We start from the raw sequence: 22082 nt of genomic DNA, 5'->3' as shown, positions 1-22082 counted from the left end.
CTGTAATTTAGTTTATGTAATGGAGGTTGGAAAGTTTAATTTATGGAATGAATTACAAACAACAAAGATATTTTGTACACATGAAACAAAAGCATAAAACATTGCAAAATATTATAATTCATTCATTAATTAAGGCTAAACTATTTACAAAAACAAGATAATCCTATATAACTTGTAACTACATATGCTTAAAAGGCCAAGCTATTTCAAATTTGCCTACAATTCGGTACAATTGAACTCAGTTGAATTGTAAGGAAATTTACAAAAAAAAAATGTAGCTATCTGCCTAAGTTTACAAATCAATAGCAATAATAGGCAATTTACACAATAAGCTCAAAACAATTAACAAAATAAACTTACATCTTGTCAGTTTGGTTCAGTGATATTGGGTAAAGCTTGATCCGTAAGGTGTCATCAATGGGTCTGAGACAGATGACTCTTGAGTAGAAGGCATCCATCTAACAGTGGTTGATTATCTAGTTGATTTCCTCTTAAATGAAAGTTTTTCTCTTAGGGCAGCTTCTTAGTGAGTTTGAGCAGCAGTTTGATGAGTTTGTAGCATATGTTGGTTATGAACACCAACTGTGTGTCTTATGACCTACATGAACAAGTCAAGTCATCCATCAAACACTTTTCATACGCAAAGTAAAGTAATGAAGCTAAGTGTTCAAGGCAAATGACTTACTGGAGGGTTTTGGCCAACTTTCACTCTGCAACTCCTCTTATTGTGGCCAATTTCTTGCATTTACTGCATTTCATTTGTACCCCTATTTTTGGTCAACTTTGTTGTTATTTATGGTTAATCAATTTCTTTTATTCTGATCTTAGTAGGTCTTCCAGGTGGCCTTCTTATTGGATGAGGCAATATTGGCAGCATGTCCGGCAAAAGCTCCTATTGCTTAGAACCCTTATTGGCCTGATGAAGTTGGAGTAGATGGCAAGCTGAGTTTTCTTAATGTAGCAGTTATCTACATAAGTTTCAGGGTTCTCATCTTTTAAATGGATGACAGTTACTGCATGATTGCAAAGGATGCCAATGATCTCCCATTTCTTGCAAGAATGTTCAACTAGGTCCACCACATGCTGGCTGCCTAGACCTCATTCAACTTGATATCTCTCCCCGACAACATGTAATGGGAAACAACTAAAAACAATTTAACATATAAGGAGTAGGGACAGAGACAATTCAACTTTTTATGAATATTGGCAGAATAAAGGCATACATGGAGAAATAATATTTGAAAACAAATTTATTTACCTTATTGAATATTTGATATTAGCAGCTAGCTTTTTCTTGATCTTTGGACACAAGTTTCCTTTAAAATTTCTAGCTTATTCTTTCTTTTTGGCCATCAACAGCATAATTTTGGTCCTAATTGTTTCCATCATTGTCATAATGGGCTTCCCTCTTACTTTCTGTAACACCCCTAACCCATATCTGTCATCGAAATAGGGTTACAGAGCATAATTGGAGTTTACAAATCAAATAATATTAATTCATGTCATTTATTATTCATATATGAAACCAATCATATTTCAATCATATCATCCCTTAAATGGACCCTCGATGCTCAATTTATGCATTAAAAACAAACCGTGACTATATCAGAAACACAGAGATTTTTTCGTAAAATTTCAATTTTTTTTTTAAATACAGGGGTCACACACCCGTGTGGGTAGGCCGTGTGGCTCACATGGCCAAATGATATGCCCGTGTCCTAAGCCATGTGGGTATTTGATGTAAGGCACACGGTCGTGTACCAGCCCGTGTTCATACCCGTGTAACCCTCTGGCTTAGGTCACACGACCAGCCACGCGCTCATGTACCAAGCCGTGTGGACAATTTAATTTTAAAAAATTAAGTGTAGGATTCACACGGCCAAGACACATGCCCGTGTGCTAGGTTGTGTGTCACACACGGCTGAGACACACGCCCGTGTCTTTGCTTATGTGATTAATTCAAAGCATTTTGTTTCTCAATTTTAAAGATGCAAGGGACCCATGGCCAAACCACACGCCTGTGCGCATGGCCGTATGTCATACACGGTTGAGACATACGCCCGTGTGTCTACCCGTGTGGATGAAAATGGGTCATTTTCAATGCCACTTTTCTCACCCAATTTGTCTTCAACCTACATCAATACTTGCATACATATAACAATCAATTCAAGACATTAAAACCAAGTCAACATTAACATTATATATGATATATCATCACATGTATTCAAACTTTTCTTTTATAAGACAAATATGTTTACTACAATTCAATCTAACCATACCAAGCATACATATATTAACCATATTATAATCTCATATATATATTCACTAAACATACCTTCACTAGCCATACCGGCTAGATTACAAGCAACCATTTACATGCCAACATTGGCCAAGTTAGCCTATACATGCCATTATACCAAAATAAGTTTGCTATTTATTCCAAAACGAGCTGAAGGATAGTGTGATGATGCTCCGATAGATTCCAACTTTTACGGGCTTCCGAGCACTATAAAACAGAGAAAAAAATCGAGTAAGCATTTCAAATGCTTAGTAAGTTCGTATAACAGGAAATTACTTACCAATTATTTTCATTTAAAACAAACATTCATAGTACATCCAAACCAATGAAATCAATAACCTAGTCACACATAAAATCTCATCAAGCTTGTTAGTTAAGCAGTTCACATAAGTATCAAGAAATATGGATGAGCTCATCTGTAACATTCCGAAATAGGGCCTAAACGGAACAGTGGTTGCGAAACCACAAATTCAGGGTAAAAAAAAAATTTATTATTATTTTGAGGTTCATGGTATGATTACATGATTTTGTGAAAATTTCGTGATAAAATTCTATGCATAAAGTGCTTAAATTGAGGTTAGGGACTAAATCGAATAATTTGCAAAACTTGCATTCTAGAAGTTTTTAGTATGAAATTATTTTGGAATATTAATTAGGAGATCTTAAATGGTAATTTGACCAATTTTAAGTTCATGGACAAAATTAGGACATGGAAGGAATTTTTGAAAGTTTAGTAAGGAGGGCATTTTGGTCATTTGGTTATTAACATTAATAAAAGGTAAAAAGATGATAAAATTGTATCATCTTCTTCAAGTTACCAGCAGAACCTTACCTCTCTCCATAGCTGGGGTTTCTTCAACTTTCAAGCTTCATAGTAAGTGATTCCAAGCCCGCTTTTAATGATCTTTACGTTTTGAAGTCCCTAGCTCGATAAAGCTTATGCTAGCAATAATTTAAGTTAGGAATCAAATTTGGAAAAATACCCATAGGTGAAATTTGTGTATTTTGATGTTTTATGATGGAATATGAGGTTTTAAATTATGTTAGACAACTTGTGCTACTTGGTTTTAAGTGAAAAGCAGTAAAAGGCTTAATCGGTAAAATACCTAATAGTCATAAGTACATGTTAGTGTGTGAATTTGATGTTGCCATAGAAGGAAAAATGATCAGCATGTCATAAAACATAAGAAAATAGGATGAAGTTTAATTTACGAGCCTTGGGGCAAAAGTGCAAATATGTGAAAGTTTAGGGCAAAATGTAATTTTTCCAAAGTTTGAGTAAAGGGTTGTTTTGATAAATGTTGATATTAAATAAGCTAAATTTTCTATTATAGATCAAGAAGAGCGAAATTGAGAGTAGATCGGGAAAAGAAAAAGTAAAGGACTAAATTGTAAAGTTTAGTCACATTTTGTATCGAGGTAAGTTTACATAAATAAATGTAATATTCTTTTATTTTACATTATTATTTTCAATTTCCAGCATTTATATATTTATGTTATGAAAATATTTAAAGTCGAATTTAAGGTGAAGTGACAGAGGAAAAGTGTTAGAAAGCCGGTTGAACCCTAGGAATGTTAGGATATTAGGGTTGACAGACGAACGAAATGAACCATGTAAGTCCATATTAGAAATATGGCTTTGGAGACAGGATTGAGCCATGTAAGTCCATATTATATATGGCATTGGAGCAGGAATAATTCATGTAAGTCCATGTCAAAGACATGGCATTGGCGAGATATTGATAGACAGAACGACCCTAGTATCCTTAGTATTCCGAGTGGTTCAACGGGTCAGGATACGAGTTAAATTACAGTGAATTAACAGCAAAGGAAAAGTAGATTATACTTATGAAAAGGAAAGGTCGGTAAGAAAGAAGGTAAGGGAATAAAGAAGAAGATAGAAATTGAGAAGTAAAGAAATTTATGATGTTAGATGATATTATGCATAATTATCCATTATGTTGAATGTTGTGATTTATTTGCTTGTAAGCTTACTAAGCCTAGTGCTTAATCTCTTTATTTTCTTCTTCTTATAGTACTTATCTAGCCACTCGGGGATCGAAGGAAACGTCGGAGGCCGATCACACTATCAAAGAAATAACTCGGTATAATTAGACGTTTTGTTTTGTGTATGGCATGTATAGAAACTTAGCCACTTTTGGTATAATATGAACAATGAATGATGTGTAAATACTTGCTAGTGATTAGCTAATAAAATGGCCGATGATATGCATGTTTATTAATATGTATGATTGAATGGTGATTATCACATGAAAATTATGAAAATGTGAAAGTAACCTAAAAACAGATTCAAGTAACAGCAATGACGTAACTTTGAAAAATCACTAAAATTGTATAAACATAGTTTGAAGATGAATAATATATGAAATTAAAGCTTATTATGTATATTTTCTTATGGAATAAGAAAAATAGGTAAAGGTATTATATTTCATGATATATCTGAGTTTTAATGAAATAGGGTCAGAGCAATTTCTGGAACCCCTATTTCAAATTTGGAAATTCACCATAAATTGTACAAAACTAATTAGAAGGTATAATTTATATGGTTATAATACTTGTTGAGTCTAGTTTTAAGAGAAACAAACGGCTTAGTGATATGAATTTTGTACAGGAAGAAACATGGTTCGTAGTAACAAGAGGTTAGTGCAGTCGAGTTTTGAAACAGGGGAAACTTTAACTAATAAACTGTACTAATTGGCCAAGTCAAAATCTATGAAAAAATTAGTAGATAGATATATGAGTCTAGTTTCAGGAAAAATTTACGGATCTTAATTTCGAGTTTGAACTCAAGATATGAATTTTAGGCGACTCACGACGCAGAATGGCAGCACATTCAAAATGCTTAAATAAACAATTTAAACCTATTTAAGGGATAGAATAAGTTTAGTAATGCCTCGTGCTCGATTCTGGAAACAGTCTCGGGTAAGGAGTGTTACATCATCAATGTCCCATTTCCGTATACATGTATTTGTCATTTCAAGTTTCCAAGGAAATATACGTATCATTTTTTTTCCATGTCAAGAAATTTCATTGTAATTCATTTTGAATTCATATTATCCCTTTCCAAGCCGTTACCCGTTGAATCATTTGAAAACTCGATAGATACATGGGAAATACACTCAAGGTGTATAATACAGTAAATTCGTCAACTCATATCCAGGAATGCTCATAAAGCACATAAACGGAAAGCTCATTTGGGCTAAAACAGGAAACTCATAAGAGCAATATTTAGGAAGCTCGTGCGAGCCTATAATAGGTAGCTCCGAAGAGCCATTAATTAGGGAGCTCTAGATAGCCATATATCGAGAAGTTCAAGCGAGTCATATTAGGAAGCTCACAAAAAGCCAATAAACGGGAAGCTCACGAAGAGTTGTAATCAGGAAGCTCATAGGAGCTAAGGTGTGTCCACAACACATGTATTATCACAGCCTATTGGGAAGCTCCGAAAAGCTATAACGGGGAGCTTGCAAGAACCATTAAACAGGAAGCTCATGAGAGCTAATATCGAAATGCTCTTTCGGGCCATGGTGTGTCTGCAACATATGCAAGACCACAACCAATACAGGGGCCCAGTATCCAATCGAATTTCATGTATCCAAACAGGATTTTATATTTATCGAGCATTATCAGATTTATGATTAATCTCATAAACATAACAATTATACAATTCAACATTCATATTTACAACATTTTCAAACATATAAATGTACATAATTTAGTTATACGAACTTACCTCTATACTTGTTCGTATATAAGAATCTACTAATCTGATACTTTTTATTTTCCTCGATCCAATTATGTATTTGGTTTTCGAATCTATATAAATAAATTTAATAATAAATTTAATATATTTCACATTTAAATCAACCTAATTCACATATTAGGCAAAAGTACTATTTTGCCTCTATATTTTTTATTAATTCTAATTTCGTCCCTAGGCTCGAAAATTGAAATTCATGCAATTTAATTCTTATTCCAAGCCTAATCAATTTGTACATATAACATTTACAACCCATGTATTTCACAAAAATCAAAAAAATTCCATGAATTTTACATCTTTACAATTTACTCCCTAAATCACAATTTCATCAAAATTTCCTTTACAAAGGTTGTTTATCTATCAACAATCTTTCTTTTTTTTTTACCACAAATTTCAAAATTTCAGCATATTCATCCATGGAAAAATTTCAATACTTTGATATCTTTACAAATTGATCCCTAAAATAGATAGATTAAGTTATTACGATCTTGGAAATGTAAAAAATACTAAAAACAGGACATGATTACTTACCCAATTTGGCCAAACAAATTTTCTCTTTCTTCAAGCTCTCAAACTAGGGTTTCCATGGCTTTTAATTGGGAAAGATGATATAAAATGATAATATTAAACATTTATTTAATTTATCATCTTTTATTTATTTCAATTTCCAATGTAGTCCTTTTCTTTTTCTAATTTTCCATGGATGAATCATCAAAAATATCTACTAACTTCTCTTAATGGTCTAATTACTATATAAAGACCTCAAGTTTTGAATTCCATAACTATTTAGTACCTATAGCTACTAGAACTCAACTTTTGCATTTCATGCAAATTGGTTCTTTCTATAATTAAACACAAAATCGATAAAATTTTCTTATCAAAATTTTTATACATCTTTCCTATCATCATACAAACCATGCAATAATATTAAAGTAAATTTTCTTTCTGACTCGAATTTGTGGTCCCGAAATCACTGTTCCGATTTTACTGAAAATAGATTGTTACACTTTCAGTATCAACTTGTGTAAGTAGCTGAAAGGAATATCAATTACAAAATCATAAAACAGTTTACAAATAAAAAAATAAACTGCATATAGAAAAAAAATATGGTTTACCTTATTAAAACATTCGCAAAGATTATTCACCAGCATGTCAGACTTGCTCCTTAATGAGAAGGGGGACCTTGACTAGTCAGCAGAGTTCTTTCCCTTCAACCAATTATAAGCATCTTGATTGGTATTCTTCAATTCAACCATTATATCTTCAAAATCCCTTGGAGTGCTTGCTCTGGCAGCTTTCCAAAGCAAGTATTTCAAAGTCTTTGTTTTGAAAGAAGCTTTCTTGAAATTTTAATGTAAGTGTTTAACACAATTTAGTGTTTCTGCATTAGGAAACAACAAACATCTTGCTTCTACAAGTACCTGCCAACAAAATAAAAACAGTTTAATTTTTTGACATCTTGGCAAAAACAAAAATAGAAAAAGCAACCAAGTTGTGTTTTATCTTCTATTTGTAGACATGAAAGATATCTAATATGAGCTCATAATTTCTAATAACAATTAGATCAACTCCAAGAACCAACATTTATCTCTTTAGTTTATCATCTCTTTCAAATTCTGTACCTCTCTCTTAAGAAAAGATGATGTTCATCATTAAATTCATTTTTGTTTTCAAAAATCAAGCAATGGTCGTTGTCGTAGTCGCCACCAGCCACTATCTATCGGTGTCATTTCTTTCTCAAAATTTCAATCTCATGTTTCATGTATTGGAAAGTAGGCTTATTTTCTTTAAACTCTGAAGACCAAAGTGCTATTATTTTAAAACCCAAACTTTATATTTTGCAACAACCCTTATAATTCTAGTTTTAACGGTGTTAGTTCTATTGTTTTATTCTATGGTGTGCGATCTTCCATTACATTATAAATATTAGGATTACAAGATTCATGATTTAAGATATCATCTTAATTTTTAGAGTTAGTATACTATTTGTTCTTCAAAATTGTACCTAATTATCACTTTGGTATCTAAATTTTTTATAGTAGTTTAGTACCTAAATTTTTCATCTCATTATCAATTTACCCCGAGCATTAATAATGCTGAAGAAAAGGGTAATGTGGCACGCGAAGATCAGCGTTAATGGTTGGGACAAATTGATAATTGATTGGAAACTTTAGGTACCAAAGTGATAATTGAATACAATTTTGGGAGACAAATAGTACATTAATCCTACTTTTTATAGTTTTAGTGTTTGTTTTCCTTCTATCTTTGGCTAAAGCAATTAATAATCATTTTGAATTAACAAAATATCATTTTAGCTCTTTCAATAAATATATAAATTAACATTTGAATCTAATGTGAAAATCACATTTGTTGGCACTTATAAATGCCTCAAAAGGATTCTATAAATATGTATATTAAATTTGAATTTAAATATAAATATGATTTTTGTCTGCACTTTAAAATGTCTTAAAAATATATTATCTATAATGGGTTAGAAGTGTTGGGAAAACTTTTGTTGGAAAAAAATTATATTTTGTTAACACCTGTGGTCAGCTTGTCAAAATTTTTTTATCGGTACTCATCTAGCTGGCAATCAATTAATGAAATCAATGCCGTTTATAAATATCAATAATTTTTTTTTTTATAGTGATCAGGACCAATTCAATCGATTTTGAAATAAGAAATAAGAAAAGTAGTAAACACATTTTTCAAATGCAATTTTCTTTTTGTGTAAAAACCTTCCTTTTTGAAATAAAAATACCTTCCGTAAGGGAGTATTAAAAACCCATAAAAGTTTAAATTAAAAGTCTATTGGAAAATGTAAATCACGAAACGCTAGATCTTTCCCAGATCACATCTCTATCAATTTCAATCTTATCATTTCTTAAACATGTATCTCAAATTTCATTCAAAGCCTCTTCTCCTTCATTTTTAATATTTTTATTGTTGAATTTTATAATAGTTAAATTTATATTAAAAATTAGTAAATATAAGTATTAGATATAATTATATTGTTTGATAAAATAAATATTTTTTTAAAATTATTAATTTTTAATTTTAATATTATTAAATAATATTTTACATTATTTTAAATAAATTTTAGATAAAAGTTAAATATGATATCTCATTCTTTTTAAAAATAATTTTTTTATTTTTATTTACATTAAGTGATAAACAACACTAGAATTATATAGTAAAAAAATCCTAAACCTATTTATTTTATTCAACAAATTTTTATTAAAAATATATTAAGTAAAAAATTAAAATAATTATTAGTCACATTTAAAATATTAAAGGTTAAAAGTTTTCATTTTCAATAGTTTATCAAATACACCACCGTAAGTATTATTTTATTCTTCTTCAAACTATAAAGGATAAGTCTATCTAATATGAGTCGGCTGAGTCCGCGAAGACATGAGTTCAAATATACTGAAGCATATCTATCTTCTTATTTAAGAATTGAAGAGGAGTATGGATAGTTTTAGATATTGTTTAAAAAAAAAATTCTTTACTCCTATAAAAGTTTCAAATCAATCTAATAATAAGATTGCATTTGCTTCCACTTAAATTTAAAATTAAATTTTGATTTCTTTAAAATGATAACTTCATAATTATTTTTAAAGAAATAATTTTATAATTTAATTCTTTGAAAAATCATAAAATTGTATATTAAATTTTAACCCTTTTAAAATTTATAATTATCCAAATAAAATATAAACTTAACCCTTATTTAGATTGAAGTGAAAAGGATAAGTGTGTTTTTATTTGTTGCTAAATAAATAATTTGGAATGTGCAACCATGTTTTAAAAACTATCGAAGTTGTTAAGAAGAGTAAAATGGTGCGAAGTTCCAATCAAAGTCCGTAGTGGCGACGGCCCCCTAACTCAGATCTAGAGGCTATCCCTGACTTAGTTGCTCCCCCTTTTCTGCTTTGATTTCACTGAATGTTGCTCCCCTTTCACTCTTGGGATCATCTTCCTTCCTACAACTTGGAATATTTTAATATCTGCTATATATTGATTAAAATTGATTTAACTATATTTAATATAACATTTGAATCAATCTTAGTGGCATTATCGACTTTTATTTTTCTTTTGATGTACCTGTAAATATTGTGAATTAAATGCATGCTATAATGACATTTCCAAAAATAACTATAAATAAAAAGAATAATCCTACTTCTATATAGATATCATTTGTATTTTTGAATTAAAATATCTTTTCGAGGTTTATAACCTTTTGAGTTATTTTCTTAAAATGCATCAATAATTACCCACAATTTTAGTGCAAGAAACATGGATATTAAATCAAATCAATTTCACATTCCCTTTAATATTTTTTCTTCTTCAAATTTTAATGATTAAAATAAATCATACACGTGTATATATGAATTCTATATGAAAAGGGGAAGCAAGAACATGTGTATACGAGACCGATATTGGAATAAATAGAGGCCAACTTGGAAAAATAAAATGGAAGCGTCGACTCAAAGAAACTCATTATTAATAGAAACGATGAACGTTGGCAGCAAAGCACAACCTGCTATCAAGAAATAAATCCCCCAGTCTACTTCACCAAGTTCATTAATTTTCTTTGTTTTCAGTTTCTGGTACTAATTTAGAACAAAGGGTTTTTATTGCAAGATTCTGCATGTTGTTGTAGTTATGATGATAAGTCCTCATAATGACAAGGCTCAGCATAGACATACTTCATCTTTCTGGTCGTCTCCTTCATTGAATTTGAGTTTAATCCTTGTTATACCGTCGGTCGTGCTCTTAGTTCTTGTCTCTACATTGGTTCCTCACCCTTCCACTTTTTCTCCGTTGTCTTCGCCATGGAAATGGAGATATGGCGGCCACTGGTATTCTTCCATCTTCAATGGGTCCTCCACGGATTCTCCTTTCATGGAAGCTGAAACCGATAAACTTGACCCCAACATGTCTTTTTCAGATGCACTTCTTGACAAAGACATTGACAATGTTACATCCACGACAAGAGTTGTAAAGCGAAGCAGCAAGTTGAAGATGGTCGAAGCATATATGGCAAGAGCTCGATCCTTCATTAAAGAGGCTGCTCGAGTTCGGAACTTGACATCGATTCATCATGATCCGGATTATGTTCCTCATGGACCAATATACAGAAATGCGAATGCTTTCCATAGGTATACAAATTCAATTTTTCTTTGAATTTTTTTTTTGTGACTAAATTACAATGAAGTAATGCTCTGGTTGAAATCGAAATAATTTAGGAGTTACTTAGAAATGGAGAAGCTGTTCAAGGTTTATGTGTACCAGGAAGGAGAGCCACCAATGTTCCATAATGGTCCATGTAAGAGCATATATTCTTCGGAAGGAAGGTTCATTCATGAAGTGGAAAAGGGAAAACTTTATACAACTCAAGATCCTGATGAGGCTTTGGTTTATTTCCTTCCATTCAGTGTTGCCATGCTGGTTCGTTATCTCTACGAGTCTGAATCCCTTAAAACGGATGCTATCGGACGGATTGTCATCGACTACATCCATGTCATTTCCGGTAAATATCCTTACTGGAACCGTAGCGTTGGTGCTGACCATTTCATGCTCTCCTGCCATGATTGGGTAAGTAATATTATATTTTTGCAACTTGGACATCATATTTAGGCGTATTGGTTGATTAATTTACTTGCAGGGGCCGCTTGCATCCTCCTATGTGCCTCATTTGTTCAACAAGTCCATTAGAGTTTTATGTAATGCAAACACTTCAGAAGGGTTTAATCCAGCTAAAGATGCCTCATTTCCAGAAAACAATCTCTTAAAGGGTGAAGCGGATATCGGCGGTCTTCCACCCTCTCGTCGGTCCATTCTTGCCTTTTTCGCAGGTCATCTCCACGGCTACATCCGGTACCTCCTCCTGAATGAGTGGAAAGATAAAAACGACCCGGACGTCCAAGTGTACGACCAACTTCCCAAGGGAGTTTCGTACATGTCGAAGCTGAAGAACAGCAGGTTTTGCCTATGTCCTAGCGGATACGAAGTGGCGAGCCCGAGAATTGTGGAGGCCATTTATGCAGAGTGTGTTCCGGTGTTGATTTCAGACGGCTATGTGGCGCCTTTCAGTGATGTCCTAAACTGGAAGTCCTTCTCAGTTCAGATTGCCGTCAAGGACATCCCCAACATAAAAGAGATATTGATGGGCATTTCTCAGAGACAATATCTGAGAATGCAAAGGAGAGTGAAGCAAGTTCAAAGGCATTTTGTGGTGAACCCAACGCCTAAGAGATATGATGTTTTCCATATGATTAATCACTCTATTTGGCTTAGAAGATTAAACGTTCACATTCAGGATTTTGGTGTTCCTTGATTTTGACATTTAAGTTTCTTGTCATATGACTTATATTACGACTTAGGAGTAAGGGAATTGCATAAGCATTGTTCAAAATTTCTTTTAGACGAAGCAGAATAGAAAGGTATAGGGTTTAGGGTTGGGTAAGAGAGTCAAAGCAAAAGAGGGAGTAAACCGTATAGCCTAATGCCCATTAGTTTTTTTGGTCCTCAATCCCTCGTGTCATCCTACAACACAAACATGGCGTAGATTTTTGAAGCCCCCCTGCTGTTAGTCTGCTGCCACAATTACATGGTGGAGACACTCTTTCGCCAAATGCCTAAATTAATTCCGCTATGAATTCCTCCACCGCCACAACTTGAAATGACAATTACAACGTACCAACCTAACGGAAAAAAAATAATGCATTAAAATCTATAGAATATACATTAAAATTTATATAAATATAAAACATCTCAAACACAATGATATTTCAAAATACACAATCACGATATAGATCGTTTTCTTAAATTGTAAGCTTAATTCATCCATGTTGTTATAAATAAAAAATAATATTAAATCTCAATATTTATTGATCTCTCGTGTCTTAGGTTCCGGTAAAAGGTTTTACGATAAATATTTTCAACCTTTTTCGATGTTTATTTCATGTAAAATAGGATGGTCAACGTAAAAGGTTTTTCAGCCAACGTAAAATCATCCCCTTATTCTCGTAAAATGTCTTACTAAAATTTTTTCATATAACATCTTCCAAACTGATAAGACTCTATTCACTATAACACCCCCATACCAGACCTAATCATCAGGTTAAAGCATTGGGATGTTACATTCTTCACTTATAAAATATTTTCTTATAAACTTTCATAATTTTTTAATTTAGTCCCTCTTTTGTCGTAAAAGTTCAATATTATTAATCATATTAAATCAATTTTCTTTCTTGTTATATTTTAATCATATAATTTATCTCAATATATTATTCCACATATCAAATTTCTATGTATTTCACTTCTATTATTTCATCCACATATTTTCTCAAATTTAACACTTTAGTCCTTATTATCATTAAAATTAATATTTTTCCACAATTTCACTTTTACAATACTTTATGCATATTTCATCATCTCGTAATATATTCACTAAAATTTTACCATAATTTCCTTATTCACATATTAAATTGTTTCACATTTAAACTTTTGTATATTTTTCAATTTAGTCCCTATTATCTTGTAATTTTTTTCACCATATAAGTACTTTAATCAAATAATTCATTATAATATCTTATTTCACATGAAAAATTTTCATGCATATCACTTTTCTTGTTTCAATTATAAATTTTATAAAATTTACAATTTAATCCTTAACATCATGAAAATTTATTATTTATTATAATTTCACCTTAGCATTACTTTGTAATCAATTCACTACTTATCATAGTCTCAAATGTATGTTTGTTTCATTGAAAACAACTTTTGTGTAATATTTTCAGAAAATTTGTCAAACAATAAAAAATATTTTACACAGATTCATCCAAACACTAGAAAATATTAGCTTTTCTAGAAAAGTAAGTCATTTTTCGAAAATTATTTTCAGTGAAACAAATAGAGCCTAAGTGTTTAATAGTGTATGTGAGATTCTTTTTCTAGTTTGCGATGCGTTTTTTATTTGCCTTTTAGGGCATGTAAAAGGCTTTCATCGATGTAGTGGGCAGGGTGATTTAAAACAAGGTTTTGGCCACTGGGAGTAATATTGGAAAATTGAGTATAGGAACTATTATGGGACTTTAATTATGAGTATTATTTGCTTTATGGATTCACTTGATAGGATACAGGTTGCTTAAAATGATGCATTTATAGGTACAGGGGGTGGACTAAGATAGAATTAGTCTTGTATTGATAGTGGATGTCACACCCCAAAATAGGGCCTAGGAGTTTTAAGGGTATTTTAGGAATTTTAACCTTAGAGTGTTCGAAATTTTGTGACATGGCATATCGGTAATGTTTTCAATTATGATTTTTAGAAAATTAAATCAATTTCTAAAAATGAGTTTTAAATACCTTTAATTTTAAAAGTAGGACTGATTTGTAAAATAGTCAAAATTGGGAGTTTTTATGAAGCAATTTAACCAGATTTTAAAATTGAAGCTAAAAACCCGCATTTTCTAAATTATTTCATGTAAAAACAACCTCTAAAACTAGTGTTTGTCATCCTTTGTTCTTTCTTGCTATTTCAATCAATTTCAAACTCAAAATCCTAATTCCTTTTGATTTCTATCATCTCTTAAGTTATAAACCTCTATAAAAACCAAGAAAATCACCCAAAAACTTCATTATCTTCTCCAAATGTGGGTTTTTCCGGATGAGCGACAAAGCTCATTTTTCTTCCGTCAAAGGTAACTATTCAACTTTCTATGAGTTTTAAATGATATCTAGTCCCCTAAACTGAATTTGTAGTCATTGAAACACATGTTTTAAATAAAAACCAAAAATTGGCTTGTTAATTGTGGATTTCAGGATTTTGCATAAAAAACGTGGTTTTAAAGTGTTTTCCAATTAGTTTTAATCTAATTACAAGCTATCTAAACTTACTTTGAAGTTTCATTAAAGATTTCTTGAGTTTTAATGAATTTTTGAAAAATAGCCATAAAACATGTTAAAAAAGTCGATATATTAAATTGAGTAGTTTTGTGTAGTTTAAAGGTTAAGAATTAGTTGTAGGTGAATTATAAGATGAACAAAAATGATTTTAGGCAAAAAGATTAAGTATAGATCGAGATATTCAAATTTAAATTTTATGTTATAAGTTTTGGTTACATGAGAACTTAGCTTAGGCTTATGTTTGTATGCTTGTAATGAGTCATTGGCTGATTTTTGGATGTATTGTTGTGTGACCTTGTTGTGTTGAAGTTTCAAATTAGATAAAACTTTCTACGAGTAGAGATAAAGGCAAGAAAAAGCTAGTATGAGCTTTCGGCTTTTCGATGAGAGCTTAATTGTAGCCTAAGCCCCTACTCTAAATTTCGAGTGTAAGTTTTCTCATACCTATGTTATCTTGTGAATAAAGTGCTTATGTGTTTGTGAATATGTGAATTGAGATGATATGTTATAACATGTGATATGTTGTTATGATAACTGTTGTGAAAGTGAAAATATGTACATGTTATGGAAATGTTAAATGTTAGCGACAGTGTTTTGCTAAAGATGCAAATATGCAGTGATTGTGCATGGACAATCGGTAAGTACGTGATATATGTTTGACTTTGAATATTTTATCCTTGTGATATTGAAACCGTTGGATATAGTTGGCATGCCATAGGATTGTGAGTACTTATCAATATGTACAGTGATTTTAGGCGTTGAGGCCCAGGGACATGTTGGAAGGATAAGAGAATGTGAGCTAAGCTCCATTCGACGGGACATGTGAGGGAAAATAATAAGAGTGTTAGCTTTATGCTTCACTTTTGGGACATGTTTGACTCTATGAGTCTATGTTTGGTGTGTTGGAGATCTGCGTATCCGGTGAGTGATGATAGAGCTCACTTTTATGTTTCATACCTTAAGTGCTAAATTATCTTAAAATGTATATATGTGTAATGTGATATATGCCTAAATGAGTATGTGGTTGCTATGTAAACTATCTTAAATTATGAATATATGTGTATTGAGATATGTGTTTATATGACATGTGATCATTATGCAATTTATCTATGAAGATGCTTTAGAGTATTGTGGTATATGCTTGAATGTTATGTGATTTTATAAGTAAGGTGACATATGCTCAAACATCATGAAATCTTATGAGTATAGTGATATATGCTTGTATGTTAAATGATTATATGTGTAATATGGTATGTGCTTAAAAGTGAACAGGTTTACCATGTAAATGAACTAGAAAACAATGCATAAGTAAGTTTATTATGACACTAAAGATGGAGCTGTTAAGGTTGTGCTATATGGTTGTTTCGTTGATGTTTGATGAATTGCTAGCATGGTAGTTGTTCTAGGCATTCACTGATATTGTTAAGTTAAGCTGCTTCTTTTAAACCATTGTAGATCAGTAGTGTGCTGGTGTTAGCGGTGTGGTTCCGAGGGTGATCTAAGCAAGTCTATTTGTTACTTCGTAGGTGTTTTATATTTATTTGCGTTTTGGGGAATGAAATAATGTGGTAGACTTGTATATAGCCATGTTAACTTCTAGACACTTTGTTGGTTTTTGGTTCGGTTTATAAGGATTACATGTTATTTTTATGCTTGAGTTCATGAACATGATGACGGATTGATGTTACTCACTCAAACACGATATTGTGATATTGAACTATTAATTAGGCTATTGAATGATTAACTGTCGAAGTAATTTATTACTGATGTTTAGGAACTAAATTGGAATAGATTAATTGCTTATGTATACTGCATTTTTGATGTCTAGAACAGTGGTATCGATAATCAGGTTTTTAAATTGATACCTCTGTATTTGTAAAGTACAGGAAGTGTAACACCCCGAACCCGAGACCATCGCCGGTGTCGGACACGAGGGGTTAACGAGACAAATCCTCTTAAAGTACCGACTAATTTGGCATTTCCAGACAGGCTGGAAAACTGCGTCACTGTCGCCTTAAAAATCATATCTTGAGTTTCAAAACTCAGAAACTGATTCCGTAAATTTTCCCTAAATTTAGACTCATATATCCATCCATGGATTTATTTCTAGAATTTTTGGTTGGGCCGATTGGTACAGTTTATTAGTTAAATTCACCCATGTTACAGGGGTCGACTACACTGACCTTCGCGCATTACAACTTGAATATCTCTCTGTACAGGGCTTTAATACTGGCGCCGTTTGTTTCTAATGAAACTAGACTCAAAATGGAATCTGCACACATAAGGCATGACTTCTAATTCTTTCTGGATAATTTATAGTAAATTTTCAAAGTCGCGTAAGGGGACCCAGAAACCGTTCTGGCCCTGTCTCACGAGAACTTTAATATCTCTCGGTATACTGTTCATATGATCGTTTCGTTACTTTCATATGAAAATAGACTCGTCAAGGTTCTTTTGCATAACTTATTCACAATTTAATACCCTTCCTACAAATTTTGGTGATTTTTCACATCCACGTCACTGCAACTGGCAGCATCTGTTTTTAAGGTAGGCCTTACCTATTTTGTAGTTTCCATGGACCAACTATAGTCTAGTCATACATAGGTCCACCTATGATCATGTTTAGCCATTCAAATGGCTGATCATGTGACCAACACTCCCATTCCAATCCATAATAACATCATGAAACCATATAAAATTACAAACCACAAATGGTCTAATTCCGTACTCCACTTTTACGAACCATTTTCGCATGGCCGTACACATATACATCACAAAAGCACTTGAAAACAACCGAGGGTAGTCCTATACATGCCATATCCAAAGTTCAACTAAAAGAGTACCAAAGGGGGTTTGATAGTGTGGATGACTTCACTTCAATGATCCCGAATCCGATCGCTAGCGAGCAAAATCTATAAAACAGAGAGCCAAAGCAACGGGTAAGCATGTTTATGCTTAGTAAATCTCAAGCAATGAAATCGGCTTTAACTAAAGCATTACATTCACATAGCCAAATGAATCATTTCATTTATACACATTCACATAATCATACTTACTTCACACTTCATCAACATATACATTCACAAGATATCAACCAATTCAAGAGCTGAAAATTCGTTAGTCGATTGACGAATATTATTCAAACGTATCGACTTTTCCATTGTACATGTAAACATACCTTATCCTTTGGGCTTTTCGAGCGTACTAGTTAAATGTATTACAGCAACCAACGCTCACCTTCAACCCAAGCTTCTTCGGAATACAACCGGATATAACCACACGCACGAATGCCTTGGTCTTAGCCGGATATAACGACTCGCACAAATGCCTTGGTATTAGCCCGGATATAACAACTTGCACGAATGCCTTCGGTATTAGCCCAGATAAAGTCACTAGCACAATTGCCTTCGGGTCTTAACCCGGATATCATTCAATTGCTCATGCACACATACATCCATAATCATTACACATTCATGTTTCATTTTCGTTACTAAGGCTCAAACACAAATATAATCACTAGCGTAATTGCCTTCGGGACTTAGCCCGGGTACCATTCAAATACTCATACACACGTATATTAGTAATCATTACACATCCATAATTTCATTTCACATAATTCAAGTAGGGTCATCACTTGAAGACTTACCTCGGATGTTGTCGAACGGCTTCAACGGCTATTCGATCACTTTTTCCTTCCCCTTATCCAATTGTGGCCCTCTAAGCTCTTGAGCTAATTCAAACAAATTCAATTTATTAAAGTCTTGCTTGCTAGCCTTGGCCGAATACACACATCATTGACTCAACATCACATAACTAAGCACTTTAGTCAATTTTCTTTAATTACGCACACATTCGGCCTTAGCTCACAACAAGGTAGCCGATTACCTAAGTCAAGAATAGGCACCATTAAGCTTGCCTCTAACCGAATGCATGCACAATAATTCCCCTCATGTGGCCGATTATACTTAGTCATACTTGCACAATATCAACAATAAATTGCAAGATTTTCACATCATATGTGTACTAGGCCGAATGTACTTGCAATTTCACAAACATTCTTCAACACTTTCTTCTTTAAACAAACATATTTATCACTTACTTCATAACCAAAACATCATGTGCAAACATATATACACATATAGGTGCAAGGCCGAATTTCAAGGTGTCCATAACCATCCAAAACACAAATTTTAACTAACATGCAAGAAGCATAAACCATGATCATGAGCATACCATGGCCGAATACATCACACACCATACCCCTTTTAATTTTTTTGGTCATGGTTAAACAAAGGATTCAATGTCTTACTCAAGAATGCTAAAAGAAATTTCAGGAGTAGTCAATCCATCATTGCATGCATCATCAACAAGCTTCACATTTAGCATGCAATGGCTTTAACACAATATCAAACTTAGCCAAATACCATTTCCATGGCACAACAAGGATTTGGACCATGGGCTAACATGAACATCAAGTTAGCAACTAAAACATGCATGAATCTCATGACACAACCTCAAACATACCTTAATCTTGATGCAAGTATAGCCAAATCTCCTTCTAGATCTCTTCTAAACCAAAAATGGAGCAAAAATCCCTCCTTCTTCCTTAGTTTTGGCTCAAAGAAAGGATGAACAAATTTTTTTTCTTTCTTTCTCTACAACTCACGGCAATGGGGGGGAATACCACACTCACAAACATTTTTTTTTTCATTCTTTTCTTACCCATACTCCTTTGTTTATTATTTCTCCCTAATGCACCAACAAAACATGTTTATGACATGTTTTGCCCATCCTCTCTTGCCATGGCCGCCACCACCTATAAAAGGGGTATTTGACATGCAAGTCTATTGTTTTGCATGCATGCTTTAATTAGTCATCACACATTTCCCTATCATACTTTCAAAGTTTACTACTAGGCCCTTTCTAGTGAAATTCACATTTATAACACTAAATCAAATCATCAAAAATGTCACACACAATTTAACACATATCATAGGCATCAAAATAAATTTTAAATTATTTTTATGCCTCGGTTTTGTGGTCCCGAAACCACATCCCGACTAGGGTCAATTTTGGGCTGTCACAGGAAGTAAGAATAGAGATTTGGTATCGATACCTTTTCTCGAGTATCGATACTCGAGGTAAATTTATTGATACTTTACGAAAGGTATCGATAATTTTCAAGGTGGTATCGTTTTTTCAGGTGGTATCAATACCACATAGAGAAAATATGGACACCCTAGTGTTAGTATCGATACCTACAAACATATTTTGGGAATTTTGCTAAATGAACCTTATGCATGTTTAAAATTGTTTATAAGACTAATTGTTGTGATTTTAGCATGTAACAATGGTAGCTATCTCGAATAATTAACTTAAAACCTATACGAACAATAAAATGATAGACGGTTTGTTTACAATGAGCTTTCTACTTGATGTATATGACATGAGACGGTAGTATGACGTCCCATATTCGGGTTTGGTGACCAAGCTGGGTATAGGGTGTTACAGTGGGAATTGCAAGTGGTATAGTTAGTGATATGGTAGAAGTTGGTAAGTTAAAGAACTTATTTTGTTTGATAATTTTGAATGGCTACAAGGGTTAGCTTGAGTGGCTTTGGCTTCTTATTTTGTTGTAAAGGATTAGCATTAGTGTCTTTGACTTGAATTCTAAGAAAAGGTGAATTGAGTAATTTTTATGACATGATACAATTTTAGCAAGATGGGCTTATCTTCTTAGAGGATTTGGTTGCAGCTTTTGATTTTGGCTTGGTTGACTTGGTTTGTTGTTATATAGTGAGATTGATACCTCTTGTTTATAGTGTTGTTTTATGGTGCATTTGGACAGATTTTGGTACGTTATGATGTGTGATCTTCTTTGAAGAAATCTATCTTTAATAAATAGTCATTTAACTTGGGGAAAAAACTTCTCTCTAGGAAAAGCTTCTAATTTCTTTCTTTTAAATCCATTAACCTCAGCTGCCAATCAAGGGCAGCCCAATTGACATTTGGATTGGGTGTTGCCCATCATCCACCGTCAATTGTTACCCCTTCCCTACCATGCCTTCATTTCTCATTCGTTACTTCCTTGTTCTTTTCTTCCCTCTGTTGAATTTGGTGTCCTAAGTGTAATATATTCGTTTTGTAAATTTATATTTTTCGAAAAATTAGTTTAATAATAACACCCATTAATTACATTAATACCCTTTGTTTATTGTTCCCAATGTTTTTGCACACAAAGTAAAATGAAAGCAAACATTGACTCAATGATTATCTAATATTTAATTAAATACTAAACGATATTACGTGGGTGGATCACATACGGAGAGACAAATTGTATTAGTGGATGAACCTAAACATTTCCTTAGTCTAATTGGAAATTAACAAATCAATTGAAAGACTAGTATGTTATCTATCAAGTCCAATTGAAAAAATGCTTTGTCTTGTCCAATTGAAAAATTGCTTTGTCTTGAGCATCGGAGTGGATGACTCCCAAAATATAGAGACATAAATGTGACTAATTGGATTGACAGTATATTAGACAAGACCCAAGTAGAATAGATCCTAGATCTGTTTATGGATTTATTCACTTGTGATGTTCATGGTGTGGCATACCTTAATACTGAGTGGATGATGGACTATGTGTGCATGACTCGTATACTTTGATGTAAATAAAAGCTTGAGTTTAAACAGATAATGAACCATAAGCTAGTGTGTTGGGTATACAACTTTTGCAATATGTAGCATCATTTACAATAGTAGAATTCATAGTCCAATTAATGGGTAAATGATATCTTTTCATTGGCCTTACATGGTAGATGACAAGCAAACGTGATCACAAGTTATTTTTCTTTATGATAAATGACTTAATTTCTATTTGATAGTAATTTACTTTTTATTAAGAAAAATATAATGGTTATCATGAGATAAAATAGAATCATATTGGGGGAATAGATTTATCCTAAAGAGATTAAGGATATCCTCTGAGGGTAACACACTAATGATAAGGTCTGGATGAGCACTGATTAAGTAGCTTTTGTAATGGTATGTAATTAGAGAGAGCTTATTCACGATAACATAGTGGAATGA

General features: G+C 32.6%; 1 protein-coding gene across 1 annotated transcript; it reads left to right on the top strand.

Annotated features, from left to right (window-relative positions):
* The first annotated feature begins 10565 nt into the window (after positions 1 to 10565).
* On the top strand, positions 10566 to 12709 carry LOC108472646 (probable glycosyltransferase At3g07620). The gene is made up of 3 exons (XM_017774195.2): positions 10566 to 11242; positions 11330 to 11678; positions 11749 to 12709. The coding sequence occupies exons 1-3, from the start codon at positions 10746 to 10748 to the stop codon at positions 12418 to 12420; spliced, it is 1518 nt and encodes a 505-aa protein (XP_017629684.1). The 5' UTR covers positions 10566 to 10745; the 3' UTR covers positions 12421 to 12709.
* Positions 12710 to 22082: the final 9373 nt, after the last annotated feature.

This window comes from Gossypium arboreum, chromosome 11, assembly GCF_025698485.1.
Source record: "Gossypium arboreum isolate Shixiya-1 chromosome 11, ASM2569848v2, whole genome shotgun sequence".
NCBI classification, from domain to species: domain Eukaryota; kingdom Viridiplantae; phylum Streptophyta; class Magnoliopsida; order Malvales; family Malvaceae; genus Gossypium; species Gossypium arboreum.
The sequence above is the reverse complement of the archived record's forward strand: the minus strand, read 5'-3'. Positions and strand labels throughout refer to the sequence as shown.

Coding starts and splice junctions, on each gene's coding strand:
- LOC108472646 (XM_017774195.2), top strand. CDS start 10,746: ATGATGATAAGTCCTCATAATGACAAGGCTCAGCATAGACATACTTCA. Junction 11,243..11,329: donor AATGCGAATGCTTTCCATAG/GTATACAAATTC, acceptor GAAATAATTTAG/GAGTTACTTAGAAATGGAGA. Junction 11,679..11,748: donor TGCTCTCCTGCCATGATTGG/GTAAGTAATATT, acceptor ATTTACTTGCAG/GGGCCGCTTGCATCCTCCTA.